This window comes from Excalfactoria chinensis, chromosome 1 (genome assembly GCF_039878825.1).
Source record: "Excalfactoria chinensis isolate bCotChi1 chromosome 1, bCotChi1.hap2, whole genome shotgun sequence".
Classification (NCBI taxonomy): Eukaryota; Metazoa; Chordata; class Aves; order Galliformes; family Phasianidae; genus Excalfactoria; species Excalfactoria chinensis.
This window is the reverse complement of record NC_092825.1, coordinates 51,955,477-51,970,245: the sequence shown is the minus strand read 5'-3', so window position 1 is coordinate 51,970,245 and position 14,769 is coordinate 51,955,477. Positions and strand designations below refer to the sequence as shown.

Sequence of the window (14,769 nt, the reverse complement as noted above, 5' to 3'; positions counted from 1 at the left end):
AGTTTTACCTATCAGGCTCATTGGACATAATGATATGCCTCCCATCAGCACCGATCAATGCAGTCATAGCAGGGTTGATTTGTGCTGCTGATTTGTCCACTGGCCCAGGTGATTCTAAACTGTGAAATTTGTAGGATTGCAGACACAGTATTTGAAGGCTTCCTACATCATTGAAACTGAATGTTTCAGTTGTTTTTAATGCAAATTTTTTTATTTGCACAACCAGAAGTTGTGCAAATAAAAAACTTTTGCATTAATAACCTAGGACTCAGCACTTTGTTGCTCTCTCTGAAATACTTTAAATTTCATTAATAGACAAGTGCCCTACAATAAGTTTTAAGGAGGTATACGTGAAAGATACCTGAAAACACATAAATGTAATAAATAATGAGTCCCTCCAATAAGAAGAGAAAAATACAAAAGGTTAGATACAAGAATAAAAGAGCAATTGATTCATTAAAAAAAAAAATGCTGTGCAAGGCTAGATTTCTTTTGCCACTATGGAATTGTACATTGTGTTTTATCTCTGGTAGAGTGCCTCTGCATTTATGGGAAGTGTGATAACCGAATAGACAGTGATGGAATCTGTCTTCCTGGATCATGCAGAAATGGATACACTGGGAAATTCTGTGATAAGGCAGTTGTTCCCTGTGAGCCTTCTCTGCAGCTCTGCCATGAGCATGCAGACTGCCAGCTTAGTGATGGTGCAGTGAGGTAAGTCAGCAATTTCCATCTAATTAATATTCAACACAATACAGCACTTTCCCACTTTCTTGATCAAAGCCACACCTTGTAGCAGCACTCAAACATCAGCCATTGAACTACTGCTATGCAGCAAATAAGCAAAGAGCATACCACATCCTCTTCCGTTCCCTGGTAAGAATTAAGAGCTGTAAGTTCCTTATCATATACATTATCTTAAAGACTGATCAGATAGATGTATATGGATCTGACCATTGCTAGAAGGCTGCCTTCCTTCTAACATCTACAAGAGCTCTCTATTTCTGACCTTCCCTTAGTGAACTAGCAGTTTGAGCCTTACTGAAAAACAGTGGAACTCCTATTGCAGTTTGAGGATAAGTAACTCAATCTAGTCAGCCCAGATACAATTTGGATGCTGTAGCTCTATGAGTTTCAGCATAGGATCTGTCCCTGACAGAATTGGTCACAAAGCTCTGATCCTAGTAACAGCTGTCTTGTGCTTGCTCATGCTCACCTTGGCCATCACGTGCATCAAGTTCGCTTCTTGCTGCATTGCACGAGTAATGAGTCATTGCAGTAAGCAGAATGCTGGATACTGCATAACTATGCTTCAGAAATTCCCCTTTTTTGGAGAGGGATGGACCAGGGAGACAAAGGATCTCTTGGTCTTGCATGCACTTCAAATAGAAGGCTATCTTCTGGGTCAATGAAAGAAAGAACATCATTTTAGAGGTATTACCTCACCTTTGCCAAGATCACATTAGCCCTGAATTAATATAATTCCCAACTTCATACACAGGGAACAGATCCCTGGTTTGAATTAAATCAGTCACGTATTTTGTGGGGGGAGGGAAATAAAACAACATATGCACTATTTGCATCGTGAATCCACGGTTACCAGTTTTAAGCTGCCTATAAATAACAAATTAGAGTGAAAAACATTTCCTTCATTTTACAGCTGCCCTAACATACTTAGTGATTTTCCTCTCCTCTTGTCTCTATAGCTGTGTTTGCAAGTCTGGCTATGAGGGAGATGGAATGACCTGCAGCAAAGTCAATCCCTGTGCTAGTTTAAATTCAGGTGGCTGCAATATACATGTAAGTATATCCCAGAGCCTGGCAGTACAGCAAAGCAGGCAACAAGCAAAGTAATAAGCAAGGTTTGGCTGAAACATTTCCAAAATAAGCATCACAATTTTCACTGCAGTTTCAAGGTCTTTCTCTGACAGGGACATTATTATTGCGTAGACCCGAAGGTGGATGCCACTTAACTGTCCTGAACAGTGTTATGGCATTGCCAAGGTAGGCCATGACTTGTTCAAGCCAAGCAGCAGCAACATAGCTCTGGTTTATCCAATAGTAAAAACAAAGTTAGGATAAAAAGGAATCTTCCTTCCATTCAGAAGTAGCTCCAAGAAAGTCTTAAAGTAGAACACGCCCAAGAAAGGAAATAAAAACCTTTAACTATTAGCCTCTTTCACAGGAGCTATTCAGAAGTCTGCATGAATGAGTTGTCCCCCACAGGTGGCATTTGCCCATCCCAGTATGTGGGCCTAAGGTCTGACCCCAGAGACTTTAACACACAGGGAATTTTAGTTCCCTTGCTGCTCAAGGGTTGGATGTTGCTTGAACATTAGTGGGAGCTTTGCTTTTTGTTCCCTGACAGCAGTTTTGTGGATTAAGGAGGATCTGATGCTCAATAGTTTCCACTGCTATAGCATTGGCACTTTGCACCTAGTGCCAGTTTTTTCCAAAAGATTACAGTATGGTCCTGCTGCCAGCAGAGGTGGGCAAGCCTCCTTGGCTGAGCTGCTCCATTCCAGGTTTGCATGCCCTTGCCTGCACAAATGGAGATTACTTTTTCTATCTTCTGCCCCCTTCTCAGGCTGAGTGCATTCAAACAGGCCCAGGAAGGCATGTGTGCGTTTGCCAGGTAGGATGGACAGGCGATGGACGGGACTGCTCAGCCATCAACAACTGCCTACTGCCCTCCGTGGCTGGATGCCACGAGAATGCCACTTGCATATACATTGGGCCTGGTCAGGTAAGGCCTCACGTTCTTCTCACTTTCTGCACCAGCTCTGGCCCATTTCGTTCTGCTGGCACTTCCTGCCCTCATTCATCCCCAGGCTCTCCCTCCAGGCCTCATGGTCATTTCCATACAAAGCAGCCTCCCACAGCTCCCATTCCAGTTTTAGCTATGTGTTATTCCTCCAGGAGCAAACACTATAAAGTAAGTACATTAGGTGTCTGGTATCAAGGTCTACTGGAGGTATTAGTCAGTCACATTCCACTGAAGTCACTGGAGCTATGCAGGAACACAGACAGACCTACCTGCCAACGTCTAGAATATGTACACAGTTTTAATCATTGTAATATATTGCTGTGTTTTATTGAAACAACAGAATGACTGCAAGTGTAAAGATGGATTTAGGGGGAATGGAATTGAATGCACACCCATAAACTCATGCCTGGAACAAAATGGAAAATGCCATCATCTGGTGAGTAATAAGTCATTCTTTGAACAAAGTGTTCAGATACATATCACACCTCACCTTCTGTTCACATCATAGAATTTCCTTGCCACTTCAAGCCTGCAATTTTTGCTCAAGATGAAATAGAGCTTTCCAGTCCAAGCAGTGATACAGCCACCAAAAACACTACACAGTTTGCATTGGGCTGCTCCCAATTCCACCTTCATAAAGGGCTGTCTCAAGCCTGGAGTGAATGCTTGCTGCTTCTCTATCAGCAACTAAGTCTGGATGCAATAGTTTTTTGAGACATTTACTTGAGTCACACATCTCTAGCTGTACATCTGTTGGTTTTACAAGTAACTACATAGTTTCAATGAGCCTGCAGGCTCTGCAGGGAGGACACTGGGAAAGAGATAAAGTAAAAAGCAGAGAGGAGCAGAGGATGGATCTACATTAATCAGATGAAGAGACAGGGCTCATTATTTGGAGGAAGTAAGAAAGGGTTTAGACTCATAAATTTAGTACAGGCAAGGGAATTAGTGCCATCAATTGGTGGAGTTTATCTTACAGGAAGGTAAGGATGTCCATGGAAGGTGGAATAGAAATATTTTGCTGAGATAATGTCTGTATATAAATGTATATTGGGAAGGGTTTACAGGCCATACTTGCTCTGGAGTAGCCTCCTGAGTATTTGACAGTCTTTCTCTCTCTTTCTGGTTCAAAGGCAACTTGTCAGCTTGAGCCTTCTTATGGCTGGGAGTGTGTGTGCCCCACGGGTTATGAAGGAGATGGCAGAATATGCTATGGAAATGCTGCAGATGTAAGTAAAGTGTTCATCATCTCCAAGCACAGGACCTACCGCAGAGTTCTTATACTTGATCTTAACCAGACAGCAAAGTCATTATCAACAGTTAGAAAAATGTGATGCCCAACAGTGCTGACTGCAGACAGTGTTTCTGCTGGAGACTCGTATCTGATACAGAAATTATTTATTGTGTTCAAAAACATATCTTGGAAATAGGCCTAATGGATATAAGTGTATTTCTTTAAGACAAATTATAAAGTGCCAGCCTCAGAGTCCTAACTTCATATATTCTAAGCAGTCCTAATTTCATATATGCTAAGCACTCGTATCCCAGCTGGGACTGGCAAACCCTCAGCTCTATCAAAATTCTTCCTTGAGCTATCTCAGTAGAGATGGTCAATTCATCACATTACTCAAACCACGCAGACTGACAGACAAATAAAATCCAAACGAGTAAATTGGGAAAATAATATGCATTTAACATTGTAGGAAAAATGAAAGTGTCAGCCGTCCGAGCCATTGGCAGCAATCTTACATGCCTCTTGGCACTATCTGGCTTCCTTGCTTATACCATCATCTATCTCTGTTCCAAGAACCGTGGCAGAATAAAAGCAGTGTTGTAAAACACAGCCAAAACAAATATCTTCCTTCAATTAATTTTGCATTAAGTTAAGAAAAGACTTAGGTTTAGATTCCCAGAAAATAAATCCTCAGCCTGAGGTCAGTACACATTACACACCAAGGTCAGGTGCATCTAGTTACACCTAAGCAACAGATGGTTTGATTATCAAAAGCATTGTTAACTCACCATTCCTAGAAGATATCAGCTCTGGAAAAACATGAATGCTCTCTGTTTCCATATGTACTGAAAACCTGCCCCTCCATGTCACCTTAATCAGGCCACACACAGCTGGTCACTCCACAGGCTACAGCAAGAGTGTTTAGTATTTAGCTTGTTAGAGCTTATGTAGTCATTGCTCTCTCTTTCTGTTTCCTGTCAGGAGTTATCTACTCTATCAGAGGCAACAACATTTAACCAGTGGGTTAATGTAAGTACACTTTATGGTTGATATTTTAGTATGTTCAAGTCTACAGAAAACCATAAGTCTTTTAGCCTTTAGAAATGAGAACCTCAAAATAATATTCTGTCACACTGCAGACTTCAGCTCTGGACAGAAGTTGGAGTATTTCTCCCACTAGTCACCAGTTATACTGATAATCTGATTCTTGGTTTCTCTTTGAAAGCCTGTTCCTGGTCACAAATTCAAGCAGCCAAGAAAGCTCCACGTATAGAAGAGTTAGTTATAAACCTGCTTTCTAAGGCAGGGTCTACCTAGCCATGACCCTCCCTGTAGCAGCAGGGTACGAGCAGAGCTCAAGTATGCCCCAAGGAGATCCTCTCTTCTTTCCTCATGCACTTTAACCACAAGCAGGTAGAAGAGGACAGTCAGCACCTTACGGCTCCCATTCTCACTGAGCCCAGTGCCAGGAAAACATGGCTGATCATTGTATTGCTGCTACACCAAGCAATGAGGAAGAACTTTTGTCTCCACCCAGGTTTGACTTTGGTGCAGGAAATGAAGAAGTAGATTAATGTGTTTGGCTTTAGATCAGGGAAAGAACATCAACTTAAATTTTATTTAAAAGAAGTTCTAGATAGATTGATTAACTCTGACTTCTTATTTCCACATGTACCACCTGTTACTAGGTGGTATTAGAGACCCTACCCCACTGAGATGAGCATTGGTGCAAGTAAGATCAAAAACAGTTTTTCTAGAGAGTTTAAAACATAAATATAAGAAGTGTGTAGCAAGTATACAGACATGAAAGGAACAGTGTTATGTTAATGAGTGGCACGAGAAGCAGCAGTCACAGCATATTAGCTTCTTTCACGCTTTTCAACTTTCAACAGTCTGGGGACCATTAAGTAATGCTATTGCAAAAGGAAGCTCAGGGAACTACTTGAAAGCAAGGCCAGCGTGGCTGATTTAAATCTGTTATCTGCCTGGCTTTGGGCTCAGACTGCAGCACCAGCAGATCTGAAGGGAGCAAAACTAATGAAATTAAAGAAATGAGCATGATAGGAGAGGCTGCTCACCTGCTAATGTGCTCTTTAGATAATGAAGCAGGGTGGAAAAAAAAGCATTTCTTCCCTGGAAGCAGACATCATTTACTGAAACAGAAGTGTGGAAATTTCTGCTACTCTTCAAAGAAATAATATCCCTTAAATAACAGTAGCTAAAAACATGAGCAAGACAGGGAGGTACATCCATCTGTGTGGTTTTTAACTTCACATTTGAACAGGAATGTGATGTTTACCACATTTCATAACCAAAGATTTTTCTTGCTGGTCAAGAAGGTTGAGAAAAGGAAGCCTGTTGCTATTTTTATACTTAAATATTTGGAAGGGGACAGTGATGATGGCTAGAAAGAAAGATGATCTTAACAGAGACAAAATTCCCAGCTATTTAAGGGAACTGATTCCCATCTTGACTTAAAAAAACAGTACGGGTATTGAAGGACTATCCAAGGTAAGCCAGGCAGCGTACCAGCCATGGAAAGGTAAAATGCAAGTTCATATGACTCCCTCAAGTTTTGCAGCATCAAAAATAGCAAACTGTGGTGCTATTGAAAAGTTTGGAGAACCATATATTCAGCAAGATCACACTCCATTCAAGTCTTCAGCTCTCCTTTTTCTATCCCACAAAAATCAGTCAATCAATCAACCAACCAACCAATCAACCAGTCTACACAAGTGGAAAAATACTCTCCAGTGAAGATTCACTTTGTCCTTAAGGTAGACATGAATATATGGGGGATGATGCATACTACAAAGCCTGCATCCCCCAGCTAAAATCGTGGCTGTCAGAGCAGCAAAACCCATGGAAGTGCTGGTGTGCACTGGTGTACATCTTGAAAAATTGCAGTCATGTCAAATAGTCTTCTTCCAAATGTGAACACTGCATTACATGGATTTCTTGTTTTATGTGTCATAATCCTCCTATCTATTAAGTATGGAGGAGCATTCTGCAAGAGTAGGTTACTGCAGTTATAGGTGACTAGCAGAACTTAGCCCACTGATTTTCTTTTTTAACATTAAGGAACACAAAACAGAACCAAAAAGATGGGGCAGCTTTGGTGGGAGGTGACATGACTTCCCTCACGTGTTTCGTGATAAAAAAATCAGTTCTGACCTAAACTTTCCTGTTGCCCTTTAAATGCTGTCAGTCTTATCTTTAAAATATAGATGCTCATTTACTATTTTTGTACAGCTCTAAGCACTTCTGTTCGAGTCATTGCTCAGTATAATAGTTTTTCCTCCTCAGGCCAGTCACAAAGCACGTCACACACCCCACCTTGCTAGTAAGTCAATGGCTGCTATTTATAGGTCATAATCAGGATTAATTATTTTACTTTCCTTATTTTCATGCAGGACGCTCAGTTAAACTCAGTGTTGTCCACCGCCTCAAATCTAACTGTCCTCGTGCCCTCTCTTCAAGCAATTGAAAACATGGATGAAGATGAAAAAGATTTTTGGATGTCAAAGAGTAATATCCCAACCCTGCTGAAGTACGTTAACGGTTTTGGTTTGTTTTTCAGTGAATTACTTTTCATTCCAAACATGTCTTTGATATGAAGCCCCCACAGCAAGACAGCTCTGATATTTTTAAGGGAGGCACATGGTATTTTACTTCTAGTTGCAGTGCTATAAATCTCTGTAGCAGCTCCACTGAAAACAAAGACATTATTTGTATCATGCCAGAAATGTTTAAAGGCTAAGCTAAGATCAGAACATAGCTGTACTAGGCATCATACAAACCATTTCTGCTTTAAACCACAGTTTTAGACACGATAAATGTATTTACTGGGGGGGGCGGGGGGAGGGAAGCAAGCAAGAAAAAAAAAAAAAAAAAAAACATGAGAAAATGCAAAACCTTAAAATCCAGTTAATTTCTTTTAGGTATCATCTATTGACAGGAGTTTACAGCTTTGCTGATTTCCAGAATTTATCATCTTCTGATATGCTGCCAACATCCCTACAGAGCAACTTCCTACATTTATCTAAAGAAAATGGGGTAGGATGACCTGCAAACCACTGCGGTTCCATACATAAGACCCTGACCTCTCTGCCGACAGCATGCTCATGTTAAAAACCATATAGATATTATGCACCTGTATTTTTAAAAAGACTATGCCATAATGTTAAAGGAACAGATCAGTTATATGGGGCCCTCTTGGCAAAACATTAATTTGATTTTCCCCACAAACTGACCCAGCTGAAATTCACGGGCAATATTATCTATTCCTAATGTCTTGTAGTAAAGCAGAAGTGCAACCCAGGTCCAGCACAGCCTGTGAACTAATTTAAGACAAAACACATCAGGGAAACCCAATACTCATTTTAGGAAACTGGAAACATAGGAGGAAGAAGTGATGTCATGCAACTATCTGCATGTGCAACTCAGTAGTCTCAAATCACACAGAGGTATTTTTAAAGATAAGTAGCTACCACTGACAGCCCTTCATCCTCAGCCTTTTTATATAGTATATATGTTCAGAGGAGGAGTATTTTCTAGACATACCTATGGCACGTTTAAGTCCTGTTACAGGAAGAAAGAGTTCTCCACATTGAGGAAAAAAGCATGTTGTCCCTGAGGGATGCAAAGAAACAGCAGAGTGTGACAGTGGAGGTACAGAAAGGAGCTCTCCCTGACTCAGATGGGGCAAGCCCACCTGCCCCAAATGGTCAGACCAATGTAACCATGTGGTTTTGCTGGTTGGCAGATGGGTGCAGCACAGAGTCTCCAGGTTATGGTTTCCAGAAGAGAATTCAGCATCTGGGCCAGATTCATGCAAAGCAGAGCCATGGCAGAACCTCAGGCCAGAGTCTGCAAAGCTGTGGAACCCACAGCACAAGCCAACAGGAAACTGTGGCCACCATGGTGCCAAACCCTTTCTTCTCTACTCTTGTCCTTTCAGAACCTCACTGTCGAGGGTGCTCACATCGTGACTGGTGACATCGCATCCACAAATGGGATCATACACGTTATTGATAAGGTACATGGCCAAGTAGAGAGGGTTCATCCCACTGCATCACAACCCAATGGAAAGTAGTCAATGGCTTTTGCAAACAAATTATTTGAGCAGAAGAACATCTGCTCCTGCATCTGCTCCTTGCAGCTGCAGCCACAGCATATGCAAAGGTGGGGTACATGATTGTGTTGACGTGGGGTGCATCTACTCTCTTTCTAGGTTCTGACCCCCCTGCGAAGCACCATCATGCCAAGGCTACTGGCCCGTCTCGAGCAAATGCCCGACTACTCCATTTTCAGGGGCTACATTATTGTAAGCTTTCACATCTTTTTAAAGATAGAAGCTTGAATTTTAAATAGCATCAGAATATCAGTAATCATCCGGTTTTGTTTTGTGTTTTTTATTTGTTTTGCAACAGCAATACAACCTGGCAAATGAAATAGAAGCTGCAAACACATACACAGTATTTGCCCCAAATAATGATGCCATAGAAAATTACCTGAGGGATAAAAAGGTTGCTACTCTGGTATGTATTACTCACAGGATATGTCTTAACAATTGAGGGTCTCATTTCAGTTTCAAGTGGATGGATTGAAAGGGTACAAAAATAGGAAGAGGTATTTGTTTTCCAAGAAGCTAGTAAGTTTGTTATTACCACCAGCAGAGATGAGGAGCGTTGGATCCATGTACTTTCCTGGCTTGCTAGAAGAACTTAACTATTTGTTCTGGGTTTTGGCCTTCTCTGGATTTAAACAACTCTATGAATATTCAGAGTATCAGACTAGACTTTCTCCAATAGCTCTGAAGGGAGATCAGAACAGGAACAACCAGGAATAACACTGAAGTGGCTTTCATAGGTGAACAAGTCCTATCCCCTGTCATCACTAGCAACCTCATCACTAATAGCACCACAAAATATTATGACTCCTTCTTACAGCCATCCAGCCATTCATCCCCATCACTCCTGCTGGAACACCATCCCACATCACTTCCTGCAAACTGTTCCTAATGCCAGCATTCAAACACCTCTGGCCAGTCCCACGATTTAGAAAAACACCTGAAGATTTCCTGGCTAGGAAAAATTCCTGTAGCAAACATCATTACCACTGCCTTCTACCAGCAGCCTGGTGCCAGGCTCAGGCCCGGCCCAGCCACCAGCTCCCCACATCAGCATGGATGTGGTTATCCCACCTTCTCTGGCAGCTTCAGACCAGTTTATATTATTTTGACAGCATACTTCTGTCTAGCTCATATCCCTTTGTTCTTTTTGCCAGCATCATGCTTTAGCTGAAACATACTTTGCTGTATTCTTTCTCTGCTTCCATAGTCTCCATTTTCAGCTTGGAAGCTGAGGGGTACAACATTCAAATGACTCATCCCAAGACATTAACCACTGACCAGTTGTCCCATAACAGAGTCCTGATTGCTACCTCACCAGAAGGAATCATGCATTCTCAATGTAAATCTTCTCAAGTGACTTGAGAATAAGAGACATAAAGACCAGTACAAGAGACATCACAAATCTTGCAGCCTGGGGTTACTTCATGTTTTCACACACTTTTGAAGGAGCAGAAGAACAAAGACCAGTATGAATGTTCAGAACATGGGGACAATAGGCAATGGGATTTCCCATAGGTCTTGTTTACACTTTGGGAAAAGTTATCCTGAATAACTTTCCATGCTTTGATACATAACCCTGAATTTAATTGTGTGTTTACAGGATGAGGACCAAATCCGTTATCACATTTTGATAGATGAAAAGCTCCTGAAGAATGACCTGCACAATGGCATGCACAGGGAGACCATGCTCGGGTACTCCTATCATGTTGGGTTCTTCATCCATAACAGCCAGGTACTGCTGTCTGCAGTTCTTCAGTTTCATGCCTTACAAGCAGCCAAAAAGAGCTGTGAAGCCCATAATAGCTTCTGGTCTTAGCAGGACAAAATATGCCACTCAGATGGAATGCCTCTCTCAGATCTATAATTCAAAGTCACCCTTGAAGGAATCTTCAATTGGATTTGTTTTCAATTATACTTTTTACATTCAGCACTGCATTTTAAAAACCACCCTGGTCTCTAGCAGTCACAAGCTTGCATCGTAAAACAGTCATTAATCTGACTTCCAAAGAACTATTAAAACCTACCTTCAATTATAATACATCAATTTAAGTTTCTGCAGATCTGCTCCACTTTCAGGCCTAAGGGTTTTAAGCACTTGGCAAGAAGTATCAATTGCTTTTCAGCACCACTCGTGGGAAAGTCAACTGCAAAAAGATTAAGGAACATGCCTAATTCTGTGTCAAAGACAAGAAGTTCTCCTCCTTCTCTGCCCCACAGCTCCCTCTGGGCATAAGCAAAGGCAGGATGGAAAACTCCTTAGCAAAGCAGTTTCAGCCCTGCTGCTTTCTCTGCAAATTCCTGGAAAAACAACTGCTTGTGGGGTGGAGGAGGGCATGAAGGGAGAGGGGGGTTGCAGTGTGATGCTGAAAGCCCACCTTGAAGGAGCAGCTGCCAAAGAGTTCTTCCCTGAAATATCCTCGCCCCCCCACCAAGGCAGCAAAGACAGCCCTTGGTTTGCTTCAGTCTTCTTCGAAGTGTGTATATTTCGCATCCCATGGTAGAAAAAGCAGCTCAGATCCTGTTGCTAAGTAACCCCAACAAGCTGCATCCACCTCATGCTCTCCAGTTCAGTAAAGCTCTTAAAAGCATCAACTGAGATGCAAGAAAGTGCTTCAAATCAACTGCATCCTCCAGTTTTCCAGAAACAGGCCATGTGCACCACTGCTTCCTTCACTCACTACTGTTCAGTTACCAATGAGATAAGAGCTCTGCTGCTGCTTTATAAATGACAGCTTTTTTTTTTCAGCTATTCATAAATGATGCACCTATAAGCTACGCAAATGTTGCAACGGACAAAGGAATTATTCATGGATTGGGAAAAGTCCTGGAGATCCAGAAGAACAGATGTGATACTAATCATACTGTTATCACTGTAAGTGGTTCTGTTTGTGCAGACTCCCCAAGGCCTATCAGAAATATTTTTAGCAAAACAAGGGTAAAATGTACAGGCTAAAATGTACAGCATGCATGACGCTGCATGCCAGTAAGGAATGCCTGCATCTTCTACAAAGGATATTCCTATCAAAGTTTTTTGCATCAGTTAAAATGTATTTGATCCTGCAATCAGTATTCTGACAGACTGGATAAAACAATATTAGAATACCCAAGGAATAAACTAGTTCCTAAGCTTTAATTTTCAGAAAATGATTATGCACTATTTTAATACATCTGTTCTAGCAGATGATGTTTGTCAAGCAAAGCAGGAAGTGGGGAGAAAAAGGGGGAATAAAATACTTCTAGCAAGGAAAAATATTTCTTTTCATTCCAGAAACAGATTGCCTCTGCCTATGCACGTGAACTCCTTGTGCCCTCTGAGTAAAGCACTCTCCCCCTTCTGTTCATTTTATATATAAAATCCAAATGGTTTTATATCCCTTTAAAGAAGGATGTAACTACCTTAGATGGGCAGAGAAATGGCTTATCTCCTGAGTGGTGGAGATAGGACAGCAAACCTGCAGAGTATTTCCCTTCTGATGGAGCCCACAGTCCACTAGATAAGGCAGACAAAGTCAGATTAGTGCTTTGGCCAAAGCAAATTGAACAGGCATGAACTTTTGCAGCCTAATTATATTCTTTGGGATACAATCCCATATTTGTGTATAAATCACACAAGTCCAAGTCTTGCTCAGTAAGGTGCTAGGCTTCACAAAGTCCTTTGCTTTTGCTTGCAATATTATTTTCCAGTAAGTGCAGCTATACACTTCAGTGTACATTTAAGACTTAATAAAGTGGCACCAAGTTGCCTTTACCCTCATGGCACAAGCAAACTGTATCCAAGGTCAGGGTTTGCTTCATACTGTGCTTGAGTGGGGAGGTGCTCGGGAAGCATCGCTTTACAGGAGTATTGCAAAGTATCTAAATGTGCTTTCCTTCTCCTTTCATTTTGCTTAAGGAAAAGTGCAGAATTTGTTCACAACCATCAAGTTGCCCACCAGGAACAAAAGAAATAGTAAGTCTTTTATTGCACATACTTAAGATAAATATACCAAAACTTAGCATATTCAATCTCCTTTTATATGTATTGGTTCAAGGAACATTTAGACGTTGTGTTGAGGGATGTGGTTTAGTGAGAACTATTGGTGTGTGGTTGGACTGGATGATTTTGTAGGTCTTTTCCAACCTTGGTGATTCAATGATATGATTCTATTATATAATAGCTTCAATTTTAACAGAAGTCATCATAGTTACTTTGGTATGTTACATACATTTCTTACAGTCAACAGCACAAATCCACATCTGACAGGTTTTGCACCCCATCAGGTCAAAGTAGAGAAGGGCAAAATCAACCTTGCTCCTTGCTGTGTGTTACAGCCACACAGGGACTTGGAGACTGTAAACACTGTGGGTACCCAGTTCCCATGCATGGGAACTGTGGATATTCAGGAGGACCCTATGAATCATAAGGATCTAAAGTCTCTTGATGTCTGAATTTTTCTGGGAAAGACCCTCTGTTGGGATTATATAAGCATTTTTTCCTCTAGAATTTTCACTTTTAATTAGACTAACTGTGTCACTAATAGGATTCTGAAAGAGATCAAGTCCCATCCACTCCATTAGAATAATTGGTTGGCAAAGCCCAACTAATGCACACATGGGTAAAACTCAAAAGCGTTAACATTTTACTGACAACAAGCAGCTGGATGCTTATCTCAGCCTCCTAATAAATGGACAAGACTGGCATTTCTTCTCCCAAAAGCAAAGCTTCCCAACTATGTCCAGATCTGAGAGATCATGTACCGATGGCTGTTTTTGACCTACTTTAACGCTTGGTTTTTCAAGAAGAATTAGGAAGAACACAGTGTGTTGCAGAAAGAAAAAAGCTTGCCAAGTGTCAGGAAAAGTTTCTCTTCAGTTCTGAACAGAGACATAATTAGATACATTTTAAGAATGCCATGGGGTGCTGAATTAATTTGGCTGCATATTCTTTAGCAGAAGTCATTTCATCTAACACATTGTTATTGCCGTATTTCCTTAGCTTCTGTTACAAATGTGTGAGTCAGTGCACAGCATGTAGAAAGTTGATGTCAATCGTTTTAAAAGCATTTGAAAGCAGCTGATCGATACTGCTCAGAAGTACAGCTGTTTCTCCAATGTTCACTCAGGCAGGGGAGAAGAAATACTGCATCTTCTCAGAAAACAACATGAGATTGCACACCATCCAGATCGGATGCCAGCCAAAGTGTGCAAAAACCATCATTGTGAGTACACCATTGCTGTCACAGGGAGGCTGGGAGCCCCCATCCGTGATCTTCACCTTCCTTATAATTGTCACTAAACACACAGAGCTCGTCTGTGTGGTCCCTGGCAGCATTCCTTCTTATATCTTGTACCCATCTAGGGTCTAGACACAGCAGAGATGGGATAAAGGCTTTTGATGGCCTGAACAGAGGAAGGGGTGGGATGCAGAAGCAGTTTGGAAAGGGTCACAATGTGCTTGTCTATCCACCTTTCCCATGGTGACCCACATTGATTCTGTGAATGGGCATGGTGGGGGTGGTTTGACAATTAGACTTGGTGACCTTAAAGGTCCTTTCCAACCTTAATGATTCTAGTGTTCTATGGATCTGTGTCCCAGCAGGGACTTAAGGGAGCACAGTAAGGAGCAAGGCTGCAAACAGTAGAGCTAAAGCACTG

The 14,769-nt window shown here is 41.5% G+C and overlaps 1 protein-coding gene across 1 annotated transcript in view; it reads left to right on the top strand.

Annotated features, from left to right (window-relative positions):
- Positions 1–14,769, top strand: part of STAB2 (stabilin 2) — a 71,254-nt gene that overhangs the window by 29,849 nt on the left and 26,636 nt on the right. Inside the window, exons 20-34 of the mRNA XM_072331611.1 lie at positions 534–714; positions 1,707–1,800; positions 2,588–2,746; positions 3,108–3,203; positions 3,901–3,996; positions 4,983–5,030; positions 7,415–7,551; positions 7,943–8,057; positions 8,962–9,039; positions 9,235–9,327; positions 9,434–9,541; positions 10,736–10,867; positions 11,882–12,019; positions 13,034–13,084; positions 14,238–14,333. Of these exons, the coding sequence (XP_072187712.1) occupies positions 534–714; positions 1,707–1,800; positions 2,588–2,746; positions 3,108–3,203; positions 3,901–3,996; positions 4,983–5,030; positions 7,415–7,551; positions 7,943–8,057; positions 8,962–9,039; positions 9,235–9,327; positions 9,434–9,541; positions 10,736–10,867; positions 11,882–12,019; positions 13,034–13,084; positions 14,238–14,333 (1,622 nt within the window). The remainder of the gene's footprint in view (positions 1–533; positions 715–1,706; positions 1,801–2,587; positions 2,747–3,107; positions 3,204–3,900; positions 3,997–4,982; positions 5,031–7,414; positions 7,552–7,942; positions 8,058–8,961; positions 9,040–9,234; positions 9,328–9,433; positions 9,542–10,735; positions 10,868–11,881; positions 12,020–13,033; positions 13,085–14,237; positions 14,334–14,769) is intronic.